Genomic DNA, 27,112 nt, shown 5'->3' with positions numbered 1-27,112 from the left:
ACAGGTGCTCCTGCGCGCACACTCGCGCGCCCGCACACACTGATTGCTTTGCGAGCTAAAATCTCCCAAAGTATCTCTCCAAATTTGCATAATAGTAAAGGATCAGAATGTATGATTGCAAAAATAGATAACACGTTTGACAGAATACTATACCTGTCCGTGCGTGTTGGATTGGAACCCAACGCACGTCTGGCACTTGTGCGCGTGCGCGTTAAAAAAAAAAAAAAAAAAAAAAAAACTCCAAAGAGAAAGGCGTTCCTCACCCATTCCTCCACTGTCAGTGCTCGTCCAACGTGTCTCCTGCTTCTTCGAGGGAGGAAAATATTTTGTTTTGTTTTTAGTTTTTAGTTTTCAGATCCCTCCTTTATCATCCTCCTCTTCTTCACGACCCTCTCTGTCCATTTTTTTTTAAGAGTTGACTGCAACTAAAGTATGCGGTGGAATGTGCCATGCGAGAGCTTGGCCATGCGGGAGGAGAGCGCTTTTTGGGTGAGCACTGACAGATGGAAGAAGTGAAAAAGACAGCACCCGGAATGCGTCCCTCCTTGCTGATGATTTGGGGAGCTTTACTCTTCAACTTCAGGTAGGCTGTCGTGCTAATCGGCGCAAGTTTTACGCACTTTTTTTTTTTTCGACCCTCGGTCCGACAGTAATTTCACTTCAATTACAACACAACGCGTGGCATGATGTGACACGTTTCCTCCATGCACGCGCAAAGAAATCACACCGCGCGTAATGCGCTTTAACGCACGGTCCCACCCACTTGACAGTATACCGGCCGTGTTTTTGACTGCTGCTCCGGCGCGTGTTTTCCAGGCTCGTGGACGCCAAGGAGCACGACCCCAGGTCCTCGTCCAACATGTCTCCGTCCGACTTTCTGGACTCGCTCATGGGTCGAACGTCAGGCTACGACGCGCGAATACGACCCAATTTTAAAGGTTTGCATTCATCTTTGGACTAACTTCGTATAATAAATTACATAAGAAACAACAAGTAAGCACCGCTCAGAATTGATCTTAAATATATTGATGGATTGTTATGCGGAGATAGACGCTAGACTTCTGTTTCAATTGTTGTGGACACTCAGAGGCCACTTCATTAGGTACACCAACATAATCTAACACAATTCAATACTAAATGTCTTTTTTACAAGATCAAGTTTCATTGACACTGACAGGTGATTCATGAAACGGTATGTTTAGAATTGTGGTTGTTTAGTATGCAGTGATGAGGTATACTCTGAAAAGCTATGACACTTATGGAAACCAAAATATTAGACTCCTCTCATGTCAAAATATGAAGAAGTTCACATGCAAAAGCAGACACCACCTTTTTATGGGTAAAATGAGTTTTATGTCGGTTCCGAGTTCAAACCATATACTAGAATTGGGGTATTCTCAGATAATACAAATTAAGTATTTAAGAGGCTAATTAAAGTCTTTCAAAGATGACTTTGATGTCATTCATCACAAAACCAGACAACTCCAAGAAATGTTCCAACCAATTTTCTTCAAAATCAGACAACTCTAAATTGTTCACGTAACTATAAAATGATACTTAAATTGTAAGTATGCTTTGTGAATATAAATTAATAACAGGTGAGTGCGAGAACTACAGTCTCTTGAAATAACCCTTCACTAAAATAAATCAGTCTTGGGACAAGTAATCACATTGATTTCCCACAGTCATATCTTCTTTGTTGCTGCCACCCTCAAGTCGCTGTGGACCCACGTGATTGCTCACATCATCGACGAGGTCTCTTTGTAGGATGTGCGAACTTGATCACTTTCATGACGTCATCTCTCTTGCTGTCCCACACAATCATCACAGTCGAAGCTATCGCAGCGAGTTAACCATAAATTACGGACGGGCACAGACACGGTTGAGGACGTACGTGACACGTTCTTGATCACGTAAATCTATAGGCTCGTGATTGGCTTTAAAGTAGGTGATGTAACGGCAGAAAATGTAAATGGGACTTGTCAGTTTCTGAAATAAAACGTTTATTTTCAATGAGTTTTTCCATCGCAGTTGTTTGGTTTTGCAGAGTTGAATACAACATAGAAAGACATCACGATAGGCAATCTCCGAGTCGGTGTGGCTCTATTTTTGTCCAAATATGTTTGAACTCCTTATATGGTCATTAGAGTGGTGGTAGTCAAGTGATGGTAAACCACAACACCAACATGTTAGAAACATCTCAAATTACTTGCATACTACAATTAGTAGGTAGGTAGGGTAATTGAGCACTCTAAATCAGAAGTGTCAAACTCATTATTGTCGCAGGCCACATCGTAGTTACGGTGTTCGTCGGTCCGTTATGACTGTGAGCCCATATTATCGTCGTATATTATCACATATACATTACAAATTGGTGGAGGACTAGTTTGGAAATCAAAAGGCAGTCAATAATTGTTTTTTCCTTGAGTTTGACACGGGTGCTTTAAATTGTCCCTAGCTGTGATTGTGAGTGTGAGTGGTTGTTTGTCTATGTGTGCCCTGAGATTAGCTGGCATCCGGTTCAGGGTGTACCCCGTCTACTGCCTGTAGATAGCTGGGATCGGCTCCAGCAGCCCCGCAACCCTAGTGAGGATAAGCGGCGTGCATAATGGGCGGATGGATGGATGGGTATAGTTCCATATATATTTACATAAGAGCGTACATATCCAGCCACAATAATAACAGTGACAGTGTCAATCAAAACTTAGTATTATTGTGTTTCTAAATTCAATTCAAATACAAGTATCCTAATGAAGTGGCAAGAACCTCTCACCTTAACGCTGCATGTTTTTTCCAAACATCCCATCATCACGTGCACAAATGCATTCCAAACAACAGAGGGGAGGTGTTTAAATACCACAGTCCGCAAGGAGGTCTTGACGAGCGCTTGCAGTAGGCAGGCAGGGGGGTGTCACCCTGACAGGTCCAAGTGATGGATGGTGCCCCCATGTCAAGGCTGCAGGCTTTCCGTCTTGTGGTGCTGAGATGCTGCAGAGACGCAAACAGCATCTGTCACTGGAAACATAAGGAAAGGCCCGGCTCGCTACAAGACGCGTCTGGTGGGCAGGGATGAGTCCAGATGTTTTTTGGGAGGGTCTTCCTCTAGTTTTTAATTGGAGTCAAATGGAGCAGCAAGGGATTGAATATACAGCAAGATGTCTGTGTGTGTGTGTGTGTATATATATATATATATATATATATATATATATATATATATATATATATATATACACACAATTATCATCAGTCAGTACAAAGGCATAGCATGACCACATTGAAAAGGGTTCTACATTATGACAGTAAAGTTACCGTTAAAATTATTTGCATAAAGTTAAGGAATAAAGTCCAAATATGACATGAACAATTCACAATTTCACAATAAAGTCTCAATATTACAAGGAAAAATGTTGATTTAAATAAATGATGCAATTTTACAATATTGTAATTTCCTGAGAATAGAAATGTATTGTTATGTGGAGAATCTTTACCAGAATAAAGATGGAATTGTATGATAATAAAGTTCAATTTTAAGATATTAAAGTAATAATACAAGAAAAGTCAAAATTTTATGAGACTAGTCATTATATCAAAAGAAAAATAAGGTAATTGTATGAGGAAAAATAGTTTCTAAAGTCAAAATGTAAAATCATCAACCTCAAATCATCTAAAACAATGAAATTTTACCAGAATAAAACTCTTTCGGATATTCCCTGGTTGAAACATTTTATTTTCATAATTATCATCACATTCTTCTTCAAATGTATTTGTCAAAATTAATTACTTTAATCGCATGTCACATTTTTATTCATTTATTCTTGTAATATTGATTATTAATATATTAATATTGTCATTTAACTTTTTTGTTCACACAATTCTTACTCTCCCAATAGTACTTAAAACGTTTTTTGCTCATAACATATTTTTTCCTCAAAATAACTATATTTTCAAAAATGTCCCTTTTACTGACATATACTTTATTTTCTAAAAATACAAATATTATTATGCCATCACATCTTTTTCTAAGCAATATCTTATAATGCTGCGGTACCTTGACTTACGAGTGCCCCAACTTACAAATACTTCAAGTTACGAGCCGTTGCTAGGTCTACCACACTGCTACGACTACAATATTAGTATTTATGACTTTATAGTCCTGATATTGAAGCTTTTTTCGTGTTATATGGTGCAACTTTATCCCAGACACCCTCCAACGACTTCATCTTCACAGTACTACAACCCTTTCCTAAAAAAAAATCTCATTTTTTTTCTCCTATCATTCTAACTTCCATAGATCTATTGTTACAATTTCTCACATAAATATGAATTCCAACTCTCTCTTGAAAAAGTCACTATTCTTGTTGCATTAAATTTCTTGAAAAAAAAAAAAAAACTATTCATGCTTTTTTTTCCATCTAGAGTGTGGCCCGAACACTATTTTGATAAAACATTTGCTGTTGAATCAAAAACACCTTTTCTGTATGAAGCAATTTCCGCTCCGTGCTTGTCACACCTTGACGAGTGTGTTGCATTGCTGAAGGATGACCTAGATTTTCTTTTGCTGACATTGTTGTGAGCTGCTTTTATTTTCCTGCTCGGCCCGTTAAGTCTTAGTCAGCTGACAACAAAGCGAGGCAAATATTAATACAGCGTCCGATGCAATATTGATGAGGAAAGCGCGGGGAAAAGGGCAACGGCAAAGGCTGACAACTTCGCTTTGCGCCTGTCGGAAGGTTTGCTGGGACCTGAAATGGCAAACGCTTGCATGCCTGGCAAGGGGACTTTTAGTTCAGTGCTCGTCAGAGCCATGCTTGAAAGTGATCTGATTGGGGGGAGACTGGAAAGAAAGCTTTTTGGCGCCCAGACAAGATTGAGGGGAACGTCATGTCAAACGCACTTAATTTGGGAGTTGTGAAAGAAATTAGGACATTCAGAGTCTTTGCATTTTTTATGAGCACTTTTGCACATTAAAAAATGTCCATCAAAGCACGTACACTCCCTGGCCACAACATTAGGTACACCAGGGCTCAATCTAATGAGATCCAATATAAGAGCTGTTTTGGGCTTGATTGTGATTGGTTTTCTTCACAGGGTAGCAGAACTGAACTCTAAATGGGCTTTCATTCACATGATTACTGGAATGCACCAAAAAAATGAAGTCTGGTGATCATTGTGATCATCAACCACCCCAAACATTTAGTAATCTTAAAGTCCCTGTAAAGGGAAAATAAGTACGTCTTTAAATTTAACACACCACAGACAAAGAGAAAGTTAACAACACTGCCAAATTTGAAAGATTAAAAAAGGAAAGCCAAGTACATAAAATGAGGCTTAAAAATTGTTAAAAATAAAGCCATTGTCTCTGCTCTCAAATGCTACGGCCGTGTCCCCTGGATGTGTGAAGCCATGCCCCACTGAAAAATGCATGCTGCTTTGTCTAGTATCTTACACCCTACACATCTCTACATGTTTAAGCCGTGAAAATACATATAAATATATTCAGTATCTATATATCAAAGCCTCCATTGGCTGGGATATATTCCACCATCGTTGCAGTAATAGCAAGTTGCTCTGAAGCGGCCACACCAGCGCAAAGACCCTGTCAACTTGCTGGCAGCAAAGTCAGACCTAAAAAAGGAAAAGAAAAAAAAAAGGCCTTCCTTGCTATTTTGCCTTTTCTGTGTGAGGTGCACACACTTAAGGCTGACAACGAGCTGCTCTAAGGGGAAGATGGGAAGATGCATTTTCCGGGGGTAGGCAAAGCAAGAAACCTAACTGCATGTCACAAATGCACCGGATAACCCCTGATGTGAACGGAGATGCTCAAGTTCGTATGTAGCGAGCGAGGGGCGACTCATACCAGACTTAAAAGTGCGTTACCGAGCCCTGTTTTAGGCCTGCCGAGAAAAAAAGAAAACTGAAACTGTAAAAAAACTGAATAGCGCTACAGTTTATCTCCACAAATGAGTATAACATAGTATAGCTTGACAACAAGCTCATATCTTAACAACAATTAATCAAATTCAACTCGACATCTCAATGTGGTAGAAAGCAATTTTGTGTTTGGAGAAAAAATGCTTTATTATTGGTCGGTAACCTTTAGTTATGTATATTTTATTTATTTATTTAATTATGCATTTACTTATTTATTTATATAATGTCGAGATAAGTTGAGTGCTTGGTGCAGTCCACGTTTACTTATCAGAGTTTTATAAAATGAGTGATACAGCCACCGAATTGTTTTCATTATTGCTGTAATCTGATTTATGACAACTTATGTTTGTTTACGCCACACTAGTTTGGTAGACTTTTGTGAAGTTGTCGGAGTGAACGCTTCAAATACAGCAAGCCAAACTGCTCAGTAAGTTAACAACTCTAATTGAAGTAGATAAATAAACTATCTTTCATAATAATTCATGGTTCAGTTGTCTTTATGCTAGCATAAAGCTAACCTATAAAACCCAAACACTTATGTATAATAAATGTGAAATTGTTTATTGTAATACAGATTGATTTATTGCTTGTTTCTTAAAAAAAATACATGTGAAAAGGACCTTGAAAAGCAATCGAACACTAAATCGCAATATTGAGGAAAAACAACCGCAATTAAATCATTTTTCAAAATTGTTCATCCCTACTACTTTGTACATAGTTCTCAGCAATTACCTTCAACCTTTTAAAATATCGTTAGAAACAAATTTCGCATTACCAGCTCTGCTTATGAAAGCAGCAATCATAATCATACAGCTCTCATTGGACTGCATTCGATGGTGTCCCTAATGAAGTGTCCATCCGCTCATCCTTCATCACCGCTATCCCTAACCAATGTGTTTAAGGCGTGTCATTGTCATTCCATTCCACAGGTGCCCCCGTAAACGTTACATGCAATATTTTTATCAACAGCTTCGGCTCGGTCACGGAGACGACCATGGTGAGTTCTCCGGCATTGCGGCTGCTCTACTGTGCACAAGTGTGAGTGAATGTGTTATCTGTCCCTCAACCTGCAGGTCCGCCCGTTAACGTTACCTGCAACATATTTATCAACAGCTTCGGTTCTATAGCTGAAACTACCATGGTGAGTTGAGGGGTCGGAAACACTGAGTGAATTCATCACTTTTTTTTTTTTTTAACATACATTTGTATCATCCTTTCACAAAATATAATAAAGTGGGGCCTTGAGATATGAGTTCAATTTGTTCCATGGCCACGCTCACAAGTCAAAACAACCTACTCTTTAATCATTTTTCCCCATTAAGAATTGGTGTGTGTGCCTTGGCCACTAGGGGGTAGTATAATACAGATGAGACACACATGAAGAAGAATTCATGAGTTCAAACTGAGTAAGTTTCAGTAATATTAATCATTTTATGCAAAAAATAAAGAATACATGCCAGTAAGTATTTTGTCTGTCTTAATGTGTCGCTCAGCCGTTTGTGTTCAAATGTCCATTGCTTAAAGGGTTATAACACGCAGCACAAATACTATTTGTCAGCCCATCCACCTATCTAGCAAATTGATGTTTGTTGTAAAGTCTTTTGATTTCAGTTAATTGCCAACGTACAGCACTCATACCTCAAATCTTTACTCGCAAAAAATCGTCCGGACAAAACGGCTTGTATCTTGAAAAACATGTATGTAAGTCGAGTCACTCGTATCTCAAGGCGCTTACGTCCTCTCCCTCTAAATGATAAAAAAGTATCACGACGTGTATTGTAACTATCAGCAGTTAATCCCAGGATTAACTTGCATGTTTTATTTTTTCTTTGGCTTCTTTGCAACACAATAGTCTCTATTTTTGTGCCCAGTGCAAGTTGAGCGCAAGGCACAGTGTAAATCTGCGCAGGGGCGGACTAGACCAAGTTTTTGCATTATCGCCGGTGCAGCAGGGCCAATTTTAAAAAGGGCATTTTGCGGCATTGCGGACGTGGTACCAGCTGGCGTAACGTTTAGTCTGCTAGACTAAAGAAAAGTAGGAAAACATACAAAGAAGTGTAGCGAAGAAAGCAAAATCACATTGAAAGCAGAAAGACTCCAGCTTCAATGAAGTTGTTTTTACATATTAACAGAATACTGTTAAAGAGGAAGTCAACCCCCATTTTTTTTCACGAATATGTTCTGTGCAGGCCCACTAGTTGAAACAAGGCATTCTGATAAATACTGCGTTTGTGGAATAAGAGTTATTCCACCTGTTTTTAGCCATCTCAGGGGGCAGCCATTTTGTCACTTCTGTCTACTGAAAATGACATCACAGTGTCTCAGGGCTCAGGTAACAACAAATCAAAGCTCACCTGTTTTCTGAAGCTCAGCCATGATTGGTCATTACCTGAGCCCTGAGCAGTTGTGATGTCATTTGCAGTCGACAGAAGTGTCAAAATGGCCGCCCCCTGAGATGGCTAAAAGCGTGTGGATTTTGCTGGTTAACTCATATTCGACAAACGCAATATTAATCAGAATGCCTTGTCTCAACTAGTGGTCCTGCACAGAACATATTCTGGAAAAAAAGATGTTTACGTTGACTTCCCTTTAAGCACCTTTATACATTTTACAAAATTGGATATATAACAAAGTTCTGTGACTGAGTGATGACCAGCGCAGGGTGTGCCACGCCTCTCACCCCAAGTCAGCAGGGATACGCTCCAGCTGGGCTGTGGCAATCGTGAGGATAGCAGCACACAAAATGGATGGTTATATGTTATGAAAAAAACTGTTTAATACAGAACAATAAATAAAGAACAGATACTTCAATTTGCATCATTTTCCATGGGAAAATGCAGAATAGGGTTATAGATTCTATTGGCTCTTTAAGGTTACACTGTTTTTTGCTATTAAAAGAGTCTGCCGGCCGGATCATACAGCAAATATAAATGGCAGATTTTGCTTTCAGCTACCATGATTCCCCACTTTTTTTCCCTCATTAATCTAAGTTAATAATTCATACAGTAAACCCCAGATGCTAAATCTCCCTAAATCCAGCCAATAACAGCGGGTGGTGGCTGGAGCTTCCAAAAACGCTGATAGGCTAAAATATCTCTGCTGCTAGCGGGATCAAAATACAAAAACCTGCGAGACCGCACGGCAGCACACCACCAAAGGCTTCATAATGGCCACTAATCACCACTTAGATCGTGAATGGAGGATGTTAATTTGCGCACAGGCTGGCAATTACATGGATTCCGACACGGGCGCGAACGCTCGCGAGGCGCCAACACGCTGATGAAATGTCAAACAACATAAGAGCGTGTCATTGCGGCGACACATGCTTCCCCATTGCTCCGAGCTTTGCTGCTTTCCGCGCGCCGTATCTAATAAACACATCATTTGCTTTCTATTATGGCTCCTACATGATTGCACTTAATGAGAAAAGTTGCAAATTGGAACGTCACCACTTTGTAATAGGCAACATATTAAAAATATTTGACAAAGTCAACTGGATGATGCAGATTCATTTTCACTCATTCATTTGTTCTATCTTAGGTTGTTGTTTCATTTTTGGGTTGCAACTTTTTAGATTGCCGTTGTTAGCATGCGAGTTTGTCTCTTGCTGTCTTCATGTCACTTGTCAATCAATTGTAGCCTCCCGCGAAGCGACAGATACTACAGGTGACAATTCTCAGAGGATTTTGCACAACAGGATTGTTTTCTGTCACAGCGAGACTGATTTTGAACAACATGAGACACAAATCCACTTTGTTCAGAAGTCAGATAGCACTTGCTTTTTTTTCGGTAATCTACCAGGTTGTTGTTGATGAAAGCCCATTAATTGAAACAAGGCATCCTGATAAATATTAATCCACTTGTTTTTAGCCATCTCTGGGGGCGGCAATTTTGTCACTTCTGTCCACTGAAAATGACATCACAGACCCTCAGGGCTCAGATAACGACCAATCACGGCTGACCTGTTTTACGAAGCTGAGCCATGGGTAGTTGTGATGTCATTTTTAGTTGACAGAAATGACAAAATGCCCCCCCTCTGAGATGGTTACAAACGGGTGGATTTTGCTGCTTAACTCATATTGCAAAAACGCACTACTAATCAGAATGTTCTGTTTCAACTAGTGGGCCTGCAGGGAACATATTCTTGAAAAAAATATGTTTGGGTTGACTTCCCTTTAAGGTTGGCAAGAAAGCCATTCCTAACCTCCAAATCGCCTGTTGTCATGAACCGAGGTCCTCTGTATGTAGTAAACCAATTTGGCTGAAGTTCTATACCTGAGATCAAACATCCCATAGGAAAGTCGCTACTACTTTCACAATGCTCTATGAGGCACATGATTTGATTACTTTAACAGAAACAAACTCACTCTTCTGTGCCAAAACAAGACCACGAGAGTTTATAAAGGCCTTACAATAGATACTGTATATAATTTTCCCCTGGTAGTTGACATTAAATGTCAGATTGATAAGTACATGGAGCAACTTTTCGTCGTGCTTCCCACTGTGGCTAAACAATGAAATGATTGATTTTGAAGGACACATGACCCAAGAGGGCAGAGGTTTCAATTTGATCCGATCAAAAGCTCTCCATTGTTGTATTCTCTGCTCGACTTGGAAGCATTTCAACTGAACTTTAAACCTTCAGGCAAATGACGTCAATATCAGTGCAAGAAAAGGAATAGATGTGAAAGGACTTCATATGGTGGTGGAAGCTAATATCAAATGTCAGATTAAATTGCTTTTTCTGCAGGGCACAGGTAATGCTAATCTTAAAAACGTTTACTGTAACTATTATTTTTCTTGTCAAAGCAAGACCCCTATCAATTTTTAGATCACAAGGGTCGAGGTCCAGTGTCAGAATTAAATTAATCTTTAAATTGCAACAAAGAAAGAAACCTATTGATTGACACAGATCTAAAGGTGCATGCTACTTATTCTACTAAGTAAGCCTGAGACATTCGTGCCATTCCTTTTGTCACATTCCTTTTGATTTGACCTTTCCCAAATGGTGAGTGTAGGTAAAGGTCAGGACAGGGGACTTCTTATTCGAGCCTTTATTGGGCTACTAATCAATTCAAATTGATCATCCAAATTGAAAGGGTAATTTTTATCCAAACAAAATCCTAGCGATTTTAAAGTATGCCTAATACAAGATGTTGAAGGTGATTGAGGATTGGACCAGTAGGTACATGTTGCCTGTTAAAGTGCTTTATCGGGCGACTGGTCAAGTCAAATTGATCTCCTGAAATTGCACAATTGATCAATTTGGAATGATATCCTTGCCAAAGTCAAGTCGGTCAGACAAATAGTAATGTCAATTGTGGGCCAATATTCCCCACCGATGATCACTTCGCGGGGACTACTGTTGTCTGTGATACTTCCCAGCAATGTTTTTTTATTGCAATTTCCCAATACACTAAAAAAGAGGGGCTATTGTATTAAAAAAAACAATGCAGATGACTGACTTTGTGTCACCAGTGTGCTCCCTCTCCTATAAGCCCAATAGCTGCACCACAAAAATATGCAAAGCCGCTTGTCATGTCTGCAGGATTACAGAGTGAATATCTTCCTGCGGCAGAAGTGGAATGACCCCCGGCTGGCGTACAGCAAATACCCAGACTCCTCCCTGGACCTGGACCCGTCCATGCTGGACTCCATTTGGAAGCCGGACCTCTTCTTCGCCAATGAGAAGGGCGCCAACTTCCACGACGTCACCACGGACAACAAGCTGCTAAGGATCTTCAAAAATGGGAACGTCCTTTATAGTATCAGGTGAAAGACGACAAGTAAAAACTACATCGCAACAACAATCACTCCAAATAATAGAGATGGCAAATTGTTGAATGACCTCCAAAAATTCAGTGACAAGAGTGCAACAATGAAATCGTAATCCACTACATTTCTAAAACAGCTGCAGTAAGCGGTAGCACGAGGACCCTTCGACTGTAGTTTGATCTCACTTGTCCAGTTCAGTCGGGTCCGGCCGCAACGCTGAGAGTGCGGCGGGCCTTATGTCGCACTGTTCAGGCCAGTGCTACAAGAATAAGTGATTTGTTGAAACTTGTTCCGCCTTGAACTGCGCTGCATTATTAATAGGAACTATGAATAAAGGGAGACTAAAATGTGAAATGGTACAGAGCCATTAAAGTGGAAGTCAATACAAACATTTTTTTTTCACGAATATGTTCTATGCAGCCCCACTAGTCCAAACATAGCATTCTGATTGATATTGCAATTGTTGAATTCGAGTTTAAAGTGGAAGTCAACCCCAAATATTTTTTTCAAGTATATGTATGATCACCTGTTTTCTGAAGCTGAGCCTGGATTGGTCGTTACGTGAACCCTGAGCAGTTGTGATGTCATTTTCAGTCGACAGAAGTGACAAAATGGCCGCGCCCGGAGATGGCCAAAAAGGTGTGGATTTTGCTGCTTAACTCATATTCCATAAACGCAATATTAATCAGAATGTCTTGTTTCCACTTGTGGGCCTGCATAGAACATATTCTTGAAAAAAAAAACGTTTGTGTTGACTTCCTTCTTAAAGTAGTAAAATTGCCCCATTTTTGTACATCTCAGAGGACGGCCATTTTATCACTTGCTGTCAACTGAAAATGACATCACAGTTGCTCAGGGCTCAGGTAACAACCAAACATGGCTCAGCTTCAGAAAAAAGGTGAGCCGCGATTGGTCGTTACCTAAGCAACTGTGATGTCATTTCCAGTCGACAGCAAGTGATAAAATGGCCGCGCCGTGAGATGACTAAAAACAGGTGGATTTTGCTGCTTAACTCATATTCCACAAACGCAATATTAATCAGAATGCCATGTTTAGACTGGTGGAGGCACATAAAACATACTATTGCAAAGAACATTTTTGGGTTGACTTCCCATTAACACATTTCATTGATAATGCACCAAGGTTAACTGTTAGCGAGAGTACTGTAGTTTTATTAGTACTGTACTTAGTAGTAATGTAGCCTACACAAGTGGTCGGTACCCTTCCATTTTTCCATAAAACTAAAAGTACAGTTTTACTTTCATAGTTGGCTGAGTTATGAGTCTAACTAGAAAACGTAAATATTAGCTCATTTCTTCTTCATCATCAAAGGTTGTAGGGACACAGTTTAAATTAGATTTGATCCCATTGTGATTGCCCCCTTTGACATTCCATAATTCACCGCATGTAGATTTCTAATAAAAGACTTCTGATGGAATGAGCGCACGGTAATCTCAGAGGGGTTTGTTAGGGATCAAAAGATAAAAGAAAAAAAAAAAAAAAAGGGACTTCATGCCGTGTTTGCATGGATCTGAGGACTCCAAAAGAGTCCCAAGCCTAATTGGGGACTTTAATTAAGGCCAAATAGTCCGAATGTATGAAAAGGTTTCATTCCATTTCAATATCACGTCGAACAGGAGACGAATTCAATCTTCTCGACACAGAACTGAAAGTGATTTTGTCTATTACGGAGGCTGCTCGGGGCTGAGTGGTGCTCAGGTGTAGAGGCAGAGCGGGTCGACGCCAGAGATGAAAGCTGGTTAGCCTCCATCACTGTTCGCGGCAGGGAAAGATGGCGGGGGGCCCAGTGGGCACCTGAATACATCGGCGAGACAATAAGTTGCAGTAATGAAAGCGTGATTGGAAGCTGCTGGAGTGAATCCTTGCCGAGGTATCTCAGTGGAGCGCACGGGAGACACAAGAACACAACTACCACTGCACCACACTTTTCCTCAATGGAATGCCTGTTTTCTATTATTTGTGTCTACTCATTTGTTGTGATGTGTCTCATCAAACACACAGGTTGACCCTCATCCTGTCCTGCCCGATGGATCTGAAGAACTTCCCCATGGATGTCCAGACTTGTACAATGCAACTGGAGAGTTGTAAGCATCCACTTTTAAAACTACAGATTAGTAGAGAAGCATGGCTGACTAACACCCAGCACGCACTTAGCGACACGGCAAAAACTATGTGTGCGGTTCCGCAACTAGTTTCCATGAGTGCCAGTTGCATTTGATGTATTTTTTTTCCCCCCTCACAATTCAGGTTCTAAACATAAGTGAGGCCGAGTGGTGCCTTGAGATGCAAGTGACTGGCTTACAAGTTTTTTTAAGATACGTGTTGATACGTGTTCTACGGATTCTTTTGCTTTGACGTGATGAAAATTTGACATACGAGCGCTATATGGTGCCCGTGAACTCAACTCATCTGACTTAACAACCAGCAGCAGTTTGGCAGATAGTGAACAATTCTTAAAAAAAAAAAGGCTTCAAGATTTTGAATGCCACGCCCAGTTGAGGTTTACTGTTGTCGATACAATAATGTTGTCTATTTAAAACAACCGCAGTTTTCTTTGCCCTAAAGTCACTTCAGCTCAATGGCAAGGCAAGGCAAGTTTATTCGTATCGCACGTCATGCACAAGACAATTCAAAGTGCTTTGCATAAAACATCAAAAGCATTACAGAAAGAGAAATAAAACATTAAGAATTACAAAAATCCAAATCATGCAGGATAATTACATTAAAATGATTAAAAGCAAGATCAGTTAAAAAAATTTAAAAATTAAATTAAAAATACCGTGCTGATTTCATGCATAGGCGCATGAGAACAGAAATGTTTTTAACCTAAATAAAATATATAATATCTTGGTGTGTGGCAAAAGGTCGCTAACTGTAATTTTTTTTTTTTTTTCATGGTTGTCTACTTCAGTCACGTCTGACCACGATGCTCTGTCATTTATCCCAAATGAATCCAGTAAAAAAAAAATGGCATAAATTCATCCAAATTGAGAGATGGATTTTTTGGACCATGTTGAGATCTCATGTATTGTTGCATACCTCGCAAATCTCTATGTGATCCGAATAAAAACCTAGGTTCTCTGCGGCTGAAATGTTAATGCAACAGTAGTAGATAACTGAATTGTGCAGGCCAGGTTCCCCTCATGGGATATGAGTAATTGGATCCACTTGACAAGCGCTCATACAAGAGTGGAGCAAAACTTCTGCCTTCGCAAAGATAAGACGTCGACTCAGGCAGCTCAGACTTTTAGTCAATCAATGAGCCAGCAGCTACAACTGAGGATTTTAATATTTAAAACAGAGGGGGAAAAATTCCAGGCTGACTTAATGAGCGAATGAAATTCAGAATGTAAAACAAAGTAATGCCATTAAAGGAGGGATATTGCACCTTTTTTTTTAAACAAATTAAAATAGTTCCCAGGTGGTTTTATTACATTTTATAATGTCGACAGGATATCCTAAAGTTTCAGAATTACAGTATATCCCTCGCTGAAATTCGCCTGTCTTGAAAGGGTGGTCCTCTTATGCAAATGAGCCCCTCCTCAACCCGCCTTCTTCAAATATTGGGCCAACGCCCAGGATAGGTTTGATTAGGATAACGACCGGGGCGGAGCTTGGGGGTTGCGACGAGTCAAGGGCTACTACTATTTCAGATTCAAGAACTAGTACGCCTCCTTAAAGATTTTCCCATGCAGAGTCAGCACTTCAGTTCAGAAACTGAACTGGATGTGAACTCATTTTACAGTACAAGGGGTGTGCAAATGATTAACCTCGACTTTGCGAAGCTGTGATTCGATTCAAGAATGATATTTCAATCATCCAGAAAATTGTGAGTCAATATACTCTCAATAAATACTTGTTTGTTTTGGATCCCTGCAGTCGGCTACACCATGAACGACCTGATCTTCGAGTGGCTGGAGAACGGCGCCGTGCAGGTGTCGGACGGTCTGACGCTGCCTCAGTTCATCATGAGGGAGGAAAAAGAGCTGGGCTACTGTACCAAACACTACAACACGGGTCAGTGGATGGCTGCTGTGCTTTCTATATGAAAGCAGTGATGTGGTTTCAGAACCGGCTTTCACTTCTGAACAGGCAAATTTACCTGCATTGAGGTGAAATTCCATCTGGAGCGTCAGATGGGCTATTACCTGATCCAGATGTACATCCCCTCCCTCCTCATTGTCATCCTTTCATGGGTGTCCTTTTGGATCAACATGGATGCCGCCCCCGCTCGAGTGGCACTTGGTATTACCACGGTGCTCACCATGACCACGCAAAGCTCCGGCTCCAGAGCTTCTCTTCCAAAGGTAACAGCGCCATTACAGACATGTTATCATTTGTCCTTATTGTCTGATCACATGTTGTAGTCTCTTCTTTCTTTACTTTTTGTGCAGTGTCCAACTTTTTATTTTTTTCATACACAGACTATAATGTGGTAACATCAGCAAAAAGTCTTCCATTCTTACAAAATGAAAGAACACACCTCTTTATTCTGGGAAAGTGTGCAGGTGGGAATAGTAAAAAAAATAAATAAATAAATAATTGCTTGAAGTTTAACACCTTCTCCCAGTGTTTTTGTGATGCCTCCCAGTGGGGCCCCAAACATGCTGTCGGTTTTAACTGATTGGGGGAAACGGCTTTATCCAGATCTGATTGGGATCTTTTCCAGGATGTAAAGAGTTCTCCAAAGGCTCATGCTCCACTTCCTCACCAAATGGGATGAAAGTTGAAATGAGGATGAAATGCTTTCATCTACTATAAAAAGTCTTGTTGCCTCCTGTTCAATTTTTGTGGAATAACATAACCTGGATTACTGGTACTGAATCTACGCAGGCAAATTATATTATTGGAATGACCTTTCATTAAATGTTAGGCAAGGCCCTTCTCTGTCCATTTTTAAAACCAGTCTTAAAACACATTTTTATTCTATGGCTTTCGACTGGGCATTGTTTTAGTGTGTTTACTGTTTTTATGTTATTAATTTATTGTTTTCGCACTGTACAGCACTTAGTATGCAGCTGTGCTTGTTTTTAAAGTGCTCTATAAATAAAATTGAGTTGAGAAAATAGAAAGGTCAATATGAGCATTTGCTCTATAAAAGGTGTTATTGAGTCTGCTCAAAGCCATTGGCATGTAAAGTGCGGGGGCGGATTTACCAATAGGTAGGCGCAGCCAATTACCTGGCGCCCCCAAACGTCTAAGATCTTTAAGATTTAAAGCGGTTATTAGTGATTTAGTCCTAATTGACAATCTTAAAAAGATGTCAAGATGCTTAATCTATCATGATTGTTTTGAGTGCTCCCCCTTTCTCATGCAATGGACTTTTCCATCTCTTAACTGTGCATGCAGATAATTTGGGGGGAAAAAAATTGTTGGGTCATTGTGAGGTAAATGGAGCATAAAAGAGGAAAAGGCAAGAGGAAAATAGCTTTTATCAAAACTACCAAAGGTTTCAAGTTCAAACCATTTTCATGGTGATACTGAATGTGCGAAAAAAAAAAAAAATCCGAAAAATAGGACAAAAAAATATTCAGAAGAACAGAAAAAAAATTCGCGCGAAGAACAGAAAACAAAATATTCCCCAAAAATTATTCCAAAACGCTGGGGGGAAAAAAACAGAGGCAAAAAAAAAAAAGACTCCGAAAAACAGGATGATTTTTCCCCCAAAAGAATGCAATACGCTTCCGTATATGATACGTGACATTTTAACATTTCTTGTCATTTTTAAATTATGGAGGACTTTAATTACCGTAGATAACTATATGGAGCTATTGTTTGAGTTTTCATTTTGAAGACATGCTGATGACCCTGGGGGCTCCCTTTTTCTTAGAATTATACAACAAAGATGTATATTGGAAAACATTTATAAAAACGCTTTAAAAAAATGTTCAGATTTTGACACCAATATTTTTGCTGAAAATTAACATCGGCTCCAAATATCGGTTATCGGCCTCCTTGACTGCTAATAATCGGTATTGGCATCGGCCCTGAAAAAAAAAAATATCGGCCTATTTCTAGTATGCATGTGGAGGGCCTCGTGTCTGTGTTTGCCTTGGGCCCCCAACTGACTCAATACGCACCTGGTAAAGTGGATTTTCCTTAATGAGGCTTTTAGGCTGGCATTATAGTTATCTTTAGTCTTAGCCAGCATGAGTTGAGCACAAGAACATGGAGCATTTCCATCCCAAATGCACAATGGAAGTTACTTTAGAAAAACGGAATCTAATGAGAAAGTCACCCTAATCGTCAGTGCACTCGCAGTTACCTGTGCAGTTTCTATCAACTGCTTTGTACTTTTTTAAGCTAAGTGCGTGGCGCACAGCGCCGAGCGATCACAGCGCTTTCCAACTTGACTGAAGACGGGCTTTTAAAGGCAGCGTTCCGCCGATGACTAATGCGCTTCTCAGAACACCTGCAAATTGTTCAATGTTGCTCACAGTAAATGCATGAGGGAGCCACATATTGAGGAATACATGAAGTGATTAGTCTGTGTTTGTATGAGCGGGGACAGTCCATCAAACACGTCACTGTCTCGAACATGAAAGACACGTGTGGTGATAAATATTTCAAATGAGGCCTTTGAGAGCCGCCTCTCATAAAAAGAGTAAGTCGGCTCGCTCGAGTGAGCCTCATAAAGCCCGGTTGTTGTTGTTCGTCGGCGGTCACGGAAGAAGCGAGGTGACGCTGACATACGGCTTTCATCTTCCTCACCATGATGACAAGATTGTATCAATATCCAGCGATTGTTTGTGGCTGAGGGAGTTATTATCGCCCCGGTGCCTTTATTGTCACATCAATGCCACTCGGCCACTTTTGTAGTTAGTGTTTATAAGCGGGAAAATATAAAGATTGTCTTCTGCCCCGTGATTTATTTAGGAAAATCACGCTTGGTCGAATTATTTTTATGCGAAAGCGCATTCAAAGTGCAATTGATCTGCTGGCTGACTGGAGAAGATCTAATACAAAATGTTTCCCGCTGCCTGCAGGTCTCCTATGTGAAAGCCATTGATATCTGGATGGCGGTGTGTCTGCTCTTTGTATTTGCGGCATTACTCGAGTATGCCGGGGTTAATTTCGTCTCCAGGCAACAGAAAGAGTTCCTCCGCTTGAGGCGAAGACAAAGGAAGAATCACAAGGTAGACTTTTCTCAACCTCGCTGTTTACAAGAAGTTTGGGGAGGCACACTGGGGTATGGAGATAAAAAAAAAAAAAAAAGCATTGTCAACAACAGTGAAATTGCTCAACAACATTTGGATTTCTATTATGTTTACTGTTGGTATTTGGGGATTTAAGCCTAGGATGCCTGAAGAATTAAGCCGACAACATTTTGTCTGCAAATTTAAACCAGTATTTTCTTATCAGTTAATGAAGTTATGCTCAAACTATTTTACGCATCCTTGAAAAAGCCTTTTGGCCGTATTATATTAGTTCCTTTTATCACTAGCATATACACACACAACGGAGCTGCAAATATGCTGAAATGATATTAATTGAAGTGACCAATTGATATGTAAAACTGCAAAATTTGGTCCATTGGGTGGAATTGATTGAATATTCACATCTTGGGGCATATTTAGGCAGAGTGCGCTGCTTGGTTTATTCTCAAATCGAAAGAAGGAGAGGGACGTCATGACGTCAGGCCTGCCTCCAGGGAAACATTCAGTTCAAAGCCCACTTTGGCAATGGCACGGAAACGTGACTTCAGAACATTCAGAGACACCCGCGTTACATTAAAAATATTTGAAAAGAAATAATCAATTGTCAGTTAATCATAGGTACTGTATTTCATGGTATTTACATCTTGATCGTTATACATAACATGATTTAATTAACTGAAAGTAAATCGAGCCTGCGACTCATTGACTTCAGCAGACTGTCGCATTCTTCATTTGAGATGCTTTTCCAGGCCTTTACTGCAGCCTCTTTCAGTTCTTGTTTGTTTCTGGGGGTTTCTTCCTTCAGTCTCCTCTTCAGGAGGTAAAATGCATGCTCTATTGGGTTAAGGTCCGGTGATTGACTTGGCCAGTCTAAGACCTTCCACTTTTCCTCCCTGAGGAAGTCCTTTGTTGTTTTGGCAGTGTGTTTTGGGTTATTGTCTTGTTGCATGATGAGGCGTCTCCCGATTTTAATGTAAATTGCCAGACAAAATGGTTTTGTAGGCTTCCGAATCCCTCCTGATGCGACCATCGTGAGTTACATCATCAATAAAGACTTCGAAAGAAGAAATATACATTTCATACCACAAAAAACAAAACGACTGATCAGCAAAAAGAATCGGAAGGGCAGATTGGGTTTTTGCAAGGAAGCAGAATTGAGCCACAAAAGCTTTTGGAACAAAGATTTAGCGACTGAAGAGACCAAGGTTAACCATTACCAAAAGGATGTAAAGGCCAAAGTATTGAGAAAAACAGGATCTGCTTCTGATCCAAAACACACAAGTTAATTTGTGGCGCATGGTGGAGGTGGATGTTATGGCTTCGGCTTGCATGGCTGCTTCTGAAACAGGCTCACTAGTCTTTATTGACTGATTGCCAAGTCATTCACCGGACCTTAACCCAATAGAGCATGCATTTTACCTGACTCAAGCGAGAAACCCCCAGAAAGAAACAAGAACTGAAAGAGGATGAAAATAAAAGCCGGACTCCTCAACTTTTGTTTCATAGTCATCTTTCGATCCGAAACTCAAATGTCTTCAGTTTACGATAAAAACAAAGGAATTGATTGGAGCGGACTGTACATGAATGTTATCAAATGCACATCCCAACTTGTTCTAACCTCCCTTTTTTAGTTGTTTTTGCCATGCCAGGTTTAATGTGTCCTCGTGTGTTTTTTTTTTCAGGATGAAGACATGCGTGACGGACGCTTTCATTTCGCTGGCTACAATATGAACCAGTGTCTGCCAACCAAGGACGGCTCGGCTGTTAAGAACGCCGCTCCGGCCGCAAACCCTCAGCCGTCTGCCCCCAAAGACACTGACAACATGAAGAAGAAGTTTGTGGACCGAGCCAAGAGGATCGACACGATCTCTCGAGCTGCCTTCCCTCTGGCCTTCCTCATCTTCAACGTCTTTTACTGGATCACCTACAAGATCATCAGGCACGAGGACATCGACAAAAAGTAACGCCTCGCTATTCCGCTTCTTTCTCAGACTGGGATAAGATCGCTGAGGAGCAATGCCAAGTGATGTTCTTTCAGGGATAATGTCTAACGTTGGTGAATCTTACGGGAATGATCAGGTTGTCCGGCTGCAAAAACCGAATTAGGAATATTGTCAAATTTTAGTAGCATTCCGGTTACGGTGGACCAAATCTTTTTCTAACCCATCTTTGCCTTGAGGTCTATACAACTACGGAAACAAAGATACAGTGTTCATTGTAATCGTGCGGAGCCACTGACACTTCTCCAGGTTGCCACGGGAGCAACTTCTTATCCAAGGGATTTGTTTTGTATTGTACTACTATCACGACACTTCCTTTAAAGACGATATACTGTCAAGTCAGAAAGATGTACTATATGGAAGACGCAAAAGCACATGCAGCCATCTTATATTAGGGCTGTGCATTCGCAATCAGGATCTCCTGATTAAAAGGGATCTTACCAGGTAAAAAAAAAATATTGCTAAGACACTTCCGTACAAAGTGCGATTCACCATAGTACTGTCTGGTCTATCCTGATTTCTCTTGTCTTCAAGATGTAGGCTTTGGCTTCATAAATAGTGTGTCATCATCATCAAGGGAACACAACAAAGTACACGAAAAGGATGGAGGATATCCAACATTTCTTTGATATATGATGCTTCCCTATTGACCAATCAACAGACTGGAAAGTACCTCCACCCATTAGGTACCGCACCACTGAACCCCAACAGAAGTGGTAGCCTTCTTGACTCTGACAATGAAAAAGCAAAAAAAAAAAAAAAAAAAAAAAAAGTGAACTTTACTGCTGGGTGATAATGGTATTTATGTCCTTTTTTTGCCAACTTGTGAGGGTTTAGGAAGACTTCATTTTGGTTGCCAAGAAATACATTTTATTTCATTATCTTTTGTTCATTAAGACAGACGTGAGCCATCATGTGTGAGCTTTGCAGTTTTTAGAAGCATTTTTTTCCCTTGCCCAGGGTTCGACAATTGACACTGAAGCAGCAGTGCAAAATTTACGGCTGGTAGGATGTTTTTCTGTGACTCAACTGTTTTGGTCAGTAGCAAGCCTTCAGAACAGATCCCTGTTTTGAGAAACCTGCCATGGATAGCATAAATTATAGACGTTGGGAAAATGCGACGGCCACGAAGCTTCTCAAACTGGATTGCAGTCGAGGACAGAAAAACTGCAACACTTAAGATGTCAATTGCTGATGGCCACATGTTGTTCGAATTATACCCAATACTAATTAGAAAAAGTACGGGTGTCCTAATACAACTTTTTTCACTTCCGATATGATACCGGTATTGCCACCTGGAGTACTGCCCTATCCCGATATCGTCCGATATGATATCATCAGGAATGATACATGCTTTTAATTTAGTTTTTTAGTATGAATTGTTAAAAGAGACCTGATCAAGTTATACTCTTAAAACTGATAACAATAGTCAGCAATGGTAGGTATGAGAAAATATTACCCATTTATTCCAAATATTTGCATTACATAAATTCAACCTCAAACATAAGAATGTATTGCAAAAATAAAATAAAATAAAATAAATGCGAAATAAATCAAAGCAGGGCTCTAAACTGTTTTTGTCCTGGTTGTAAACTGGCGCGTCCAGCTTCGACACAATAACATTGACAGAGCTTCCAATTTACAGAAATCCATTTCCTGTACAGTTTCAGTTAATTTTCCTACTTTTAAAATTATGTCAGGAACATTACAGCAGGACTGTGCATGAGAGTATTTTAAAGTATATTTAATATTAATGCTTGAAAGAATAAATCCCTTGCAAAATTATTTATTAACAGTGACCTTTCAACAAGGTACGTTGCACATACCTGCGCACACATATATTGTTAAATAAATGCAGGACCATATTTGAGTGCTAATGGTCATTTTAATGTGAAGACATTCTCAAGGGCCAAAATATATGATTTAAAATATCACTTCCAACAAGTATTGATGACTATTATGACAGTCAAAGCTGGGCATTCCCCTAATTTGACGGAGCGGTCCGTCTATCCGCCTATGGCGGATGCCCATTTTTCAGGCGATAAACTATAGACGGGAAACTTAAAAAAAATAGACGTACTAAACATAGTCGGAGGACCATTTTTTTTCCATCTATGTAATCGTCTATTTTCTAACCCTATAACCTCAGCCGCTTAAAGAGTCTGCCAAACCCGCCAGCAACCCACGCTCGTCTCGTCCGGGGTCTTGAAAGTGTTCGTCAACTCGTCAATTTGTACTGTAATCCGATGTCAATTAAATCCACAGGATTCTAGTATCCAGCAGCAAAGCTATAAGTACAGTTAAAAAAGAAAAAGGCACAGCTCGGGCATCCTCACTCTCCTGCTTCCGACCCCGGCCGCCATGCCCGAGGCGGGCCCACGACCGTCGTGCCGTGTGACCGCCGAGGGAGCCTCCGCTACAAATCTCATTCCAGTGAATGACAGCAGTGCGTTCGCTCATGATTTTTTCTTTAATCCATTATATTCTCGAATTCTTTTCAATCGCCATATCGTGAAATTTGGGCGCCTGTGATACAAATATCGAATCGGGAGACCCCTAGAAAAAAGGTCGTGTATAGTGACTTTTGGGACACCGTGTATAAAACAGGGGTTTCCTAATTTGGATCCTGTGTTTGCTCCTGGTATTGTTTTTTTTGTTTTTTTGTGCTCTCGACATTCAAACACTCATTCGCTGATCACCAAGTAGGCACGCAATTTCTTTTGGACTCATGTGTACATGTCAATCTTGGGGCAATGATGTACAGTGTATTTTTGTAAGTTTAGGTCCCAGGGAGGAACCGTGTTTCTACTTTGAATCTTGAACTGAAAAGTCAAGGAAACCCTGACAAACTATTTTACATTTTCAAAGACATTGAACATTGTCCAAGCAAATACACCAGATATCTTCTTTTTTTTTTTTTGTAGAGTTAGTCCAATGGAATTAGAACCGAAGGAAGGCTGGGCTTCATTGAAAACGAAATGACCTTTCTGTGTACTTGTCTCGCAATGGCTGTGTACCTTTTGACATGTCGGATGGAGACATACATACAGCGCTGTACTGCAGACTGCTGCGGCAGTGGGCGGAAGGACGGCGCGGAAACTGCCTAGCACGTATTCTATAGAACTGCTAATGGACCTGAGGAACACTTTCTTTGAATGCTACTATTGAAAACGTTTATTTATCAGCCTGAACGTCAATAAACATAACTGCACCACATTTGCGTCATTTTCTCTCGTCTCATAGAAGGTCAGCTCATCCATACGCACTTAGGGGAAAAAGCTACACTTGATATTGCTTTTCTGTCATATTAGATCTATTCTCTATGAAGAAAATAACAGACAAATGCGGCTTTGGCCCGATTGCAGGTCAGAAAAAAAGTCTCATCTCACCCAGGTGATGACACTGGCCATGGATGACTGCGTGGCCTGGGGTAGTGTGGATATTATCTGACGGTGGGTTTCCTCCAATGCATGACAATGGACCTTCACCATTGTGCTGGCTCAAGGAAGAAGTGAATGGAAAATCCCTGTGTATGGTTGCATAAACAGGAGAAAGCCCATTTGATGTAAAAGGCTCATAAATATGTGCTTGGCCAAAAGCCATGATTATACAGCATATACAACGCATAATGAGACGGGTGAGTGCCGCTCTTTACAGGCAGATTAACTTCCAAGAACTACACTAGCTTATGCATTCATGCATTATGAGCAAATACCAGCAAGTTTGGTAGATAAATATGCAGGTCTGCATGAGTCATCCAGCCCAAAATACAGGAATTATACACTAATCAATAACACTAATCCTCATGTAGAAATCCCATCAATTCCAACCTTACATAACAGCCCATTAATATTATTTGAATTATGTAAAGCGGGGAGTCATTACGCCGTACGACAGCGCATGAAAGAAAAATTTGTCGCAGTTTCTAATTGCGTTCAGGATCGAAACAACTTTGGTGTACGGGGGCTTTGTGAGCACTGAGAGGCGAGAAATGAGTTGCCATGGCAACTGCAACCAATCAGGAAGGCCAAGGAGCGATTCAGAGCAAATTGTTTATCGCACTGGTACATTATTTAAGATGAACGTAATTATGGCTCAAAAGGAAAATTGCAGTAAATCAAAAATAAACTACCGTAGGAAAATTATGCCAACCGGTTGAATATTGAGTTTTTTCCAATGCGATATGAAGTGGTAAAGGATATGCAAACATTACGACTTTTGACACGTTAATTCTGATTACTTAAAGCCGAAGTCAACCCGAACATATTTTTTTTAAGAATATGTTCTATGCAGGCCCACTAGTTGAAACACAGCATTCTGATTAATATTGTGTTTGTGGAATATGAGTTAAGCAATAAAATCCATCCGTTTTTAGCCATCTCCGGGGGCGGCCATTTCGTCACTTCTGTCGACTGAAAATGACATCACAGTTGCTTAGGGCTCCGATAACAACCAATCATTGCTTGGATTCAGAAAACAGGTGAGCCGTGATTGGTCGAAAATGGCCGCCCCCTGAAATGGTTAAAAACGGGTGGATTATGCTGCATAACTCATGTTTCATATTGATCATATAGCCTTGTTTCAACAAGTTGGCCTGCATAGAATATATTCTTGAAAAAAAATATGTTTGTGTTGACTTCCTCTTTAGCTCATTCACTGCCAGACATTTCCAGACCTCTTTTACCCTAACGTTTGCAAAAATTAGAAAAAAACATAAATAACATCTTGATATTGAATGGCTGGACTGTGAAAAGACAAATACGTCATTGGCAGTGAATGAGTTAAATACGGAAAAAAAAGACGTTGATCTTTTCTCCGTTTCTTTGCACCCTAATAACTCTTAATAGGCTACTACTGTGAAGAACGGGCTTTGCTTATTATGAAAGCACTGCTCTATGTTCTACCATAATGCAAATTCCAAGATGTTGCCAGCACATACACTCGTTAGCATTAGCATCAACCGTTCTTGTATCGGCACGGCCAGTTTGTTGAGATGAGAATAGAACAGTTTCTGAGGAATTGTGAGGCCAATGAGTTAACCTAAAACATCCATCAAACTGTTGACCAAAAATTCAAATTCCAACAAATTCTATTCCCACATTAACATTTTTTATGGGCCTGCTGTGGAGCAAACACTGCCACTACTATCATCTCTTTCGACTCTTACAGAGTGTGTCAGAAAGGTTCCAGGACTGATGTCACAAACGCTATATTTCAAGTCCAAACTACAAGGTTTCCCCTTCGAAGGAATCCCCCTGGAGTCAAATGCCCTTTCTCAGACCTTCTCTTCAACACCTTAATAGACTCTTGGAAAGATTCTTCTGGGATCCTCCATCGTCTCATCTCATCACCTTGATTATAACATTGCAGGCTTTCAGGCTGCTCGTTGAACATGTGTAGCATCTCAATCCTGATGGTGGGGTGCACGTTAATAAATGACTGTCATTATTTTCATCTTTTACCATCACTATTGAATACAAAAGGTTAGGGATCTTCGGCTTTCAAATGAAATTTCAGGATAAACCTAAAATGTGTAATCATTTTGAAATGTGACACTGCTTAGTGCCGTGCAGGGATGTTATGCTACTATTATTAGCACATTCGTCTGGGTACGGGAGGCCATGCATTGACCCATTATTAATTTTAGGCCATGCTGTTGACCCATTAATAATTTTAGGCCATGCTATTGACCCATTATTAATTTTCAAGAACTGTGTGCTCCGATGCACATATTGCTTCAATGGTAAAGATACAAAGCATAAGGGTCATTATTGTTGAGTTTTGAGTTTTTATGTAGTTGAGGTTTGCATTAGAATGTCACGGCACCATATACAAAGCTGTTTCGAATGTTTTGGTTTACCAACCAACTAGCAAATTATTCATTGTAGGGATGGGAATTCATTTTATCAATGTCCTAGTCTGCACATTGCTGGAGCCTATCTGGGCAAAATGCACGTACAGCCTGGATTGATAAAAAAAAATAAAAAAAAAATAAAAAAAACCATGAAAATATGAATCATTACATTTTATCATTTTTTTCTGAATGAAACAGAAAAACCTTGAATGTTCTGAACTCCTGTTTCCGTGCTCGTCACATCCTGTTTTACTTCTTCAGGTCGGCAACTAGTTGAAAATGAAATAGCGTCTCGACTAGCTGCACTCAAGTAGAGAGAACTCCATTTTGCCTCAATTTCTTCTGGCCACCACAAATCAATTCTACACAATCTG

The 27,112-nt window shown here is 40.2% G+C and overlaps 1 protein-coding gene across 5 annotated transcripts; it reads left to right on the top strand.

The window, feature by feature from the left end:
• Positions 1-24,090, top strand: glra2 (glycine receptor, alpha 2). Of its 5 annotated transcripts, none has more exons than XM_086050886.1 (9): positions 1-583; positions 817-938; positions 7,005-7,072; positions 11,510-11,703; positions 13,729-13,811; positions 15,607-15,744; positions 15,820-16,034; positions 18,714-18,863; positions 20,567-24,090. In XM_086050886.1, the coding sequence occupies exons 1-9, from the start codon at positions 504-506 to the stop codon at positions 20,846-20,848; spliced, it is 1,332 nt and encodes a 443-aa protein (XP_085907012.1). In that variant the 5' UTR covers positions 1-503; the 3' UTR covers positions 20,849-24,090. The 5 variants fall into 5 exon arrangements, with proteins under 5 accessions (XP_085907012.1, XP_085907010.1, XP_085907011.1 ...); XM_086050884.1 differs by having other exon boundaries at positions 11,480-11,703; XM_086050885.1 differs by lacking the exon at positions 7,005-7,072 and adding an exon at positions 6,861-6,928 and having other exon boundaries at positions 11,480-11,703.
• Positions 24,091-27,112: the final 3,022 nt, after the last annotated feature.

The sequence above is a fragment of the Filicampus tigris genome, chromosome 14 (assembly GCF_054856515.1).
Source record: "Filicampus tigris isolate MCC_2025a chromosome 14, RoL_Ftig_1.0, whole genome shotgun sequence".
In the NCBI taxonomy this organism is placed as follows: domain Eukaryota; kingdom Metazoa; phylum Chordata; class Actinopteri; order Syngnathiformes; family Syngnathidae; genus Filicampus; species Filicampus tigris.
The sequence above is the reverse complement of the archived record's forward strand: the minus strand, read 5'-3'. Positions and strand labels throughout refer to the sequence as shown.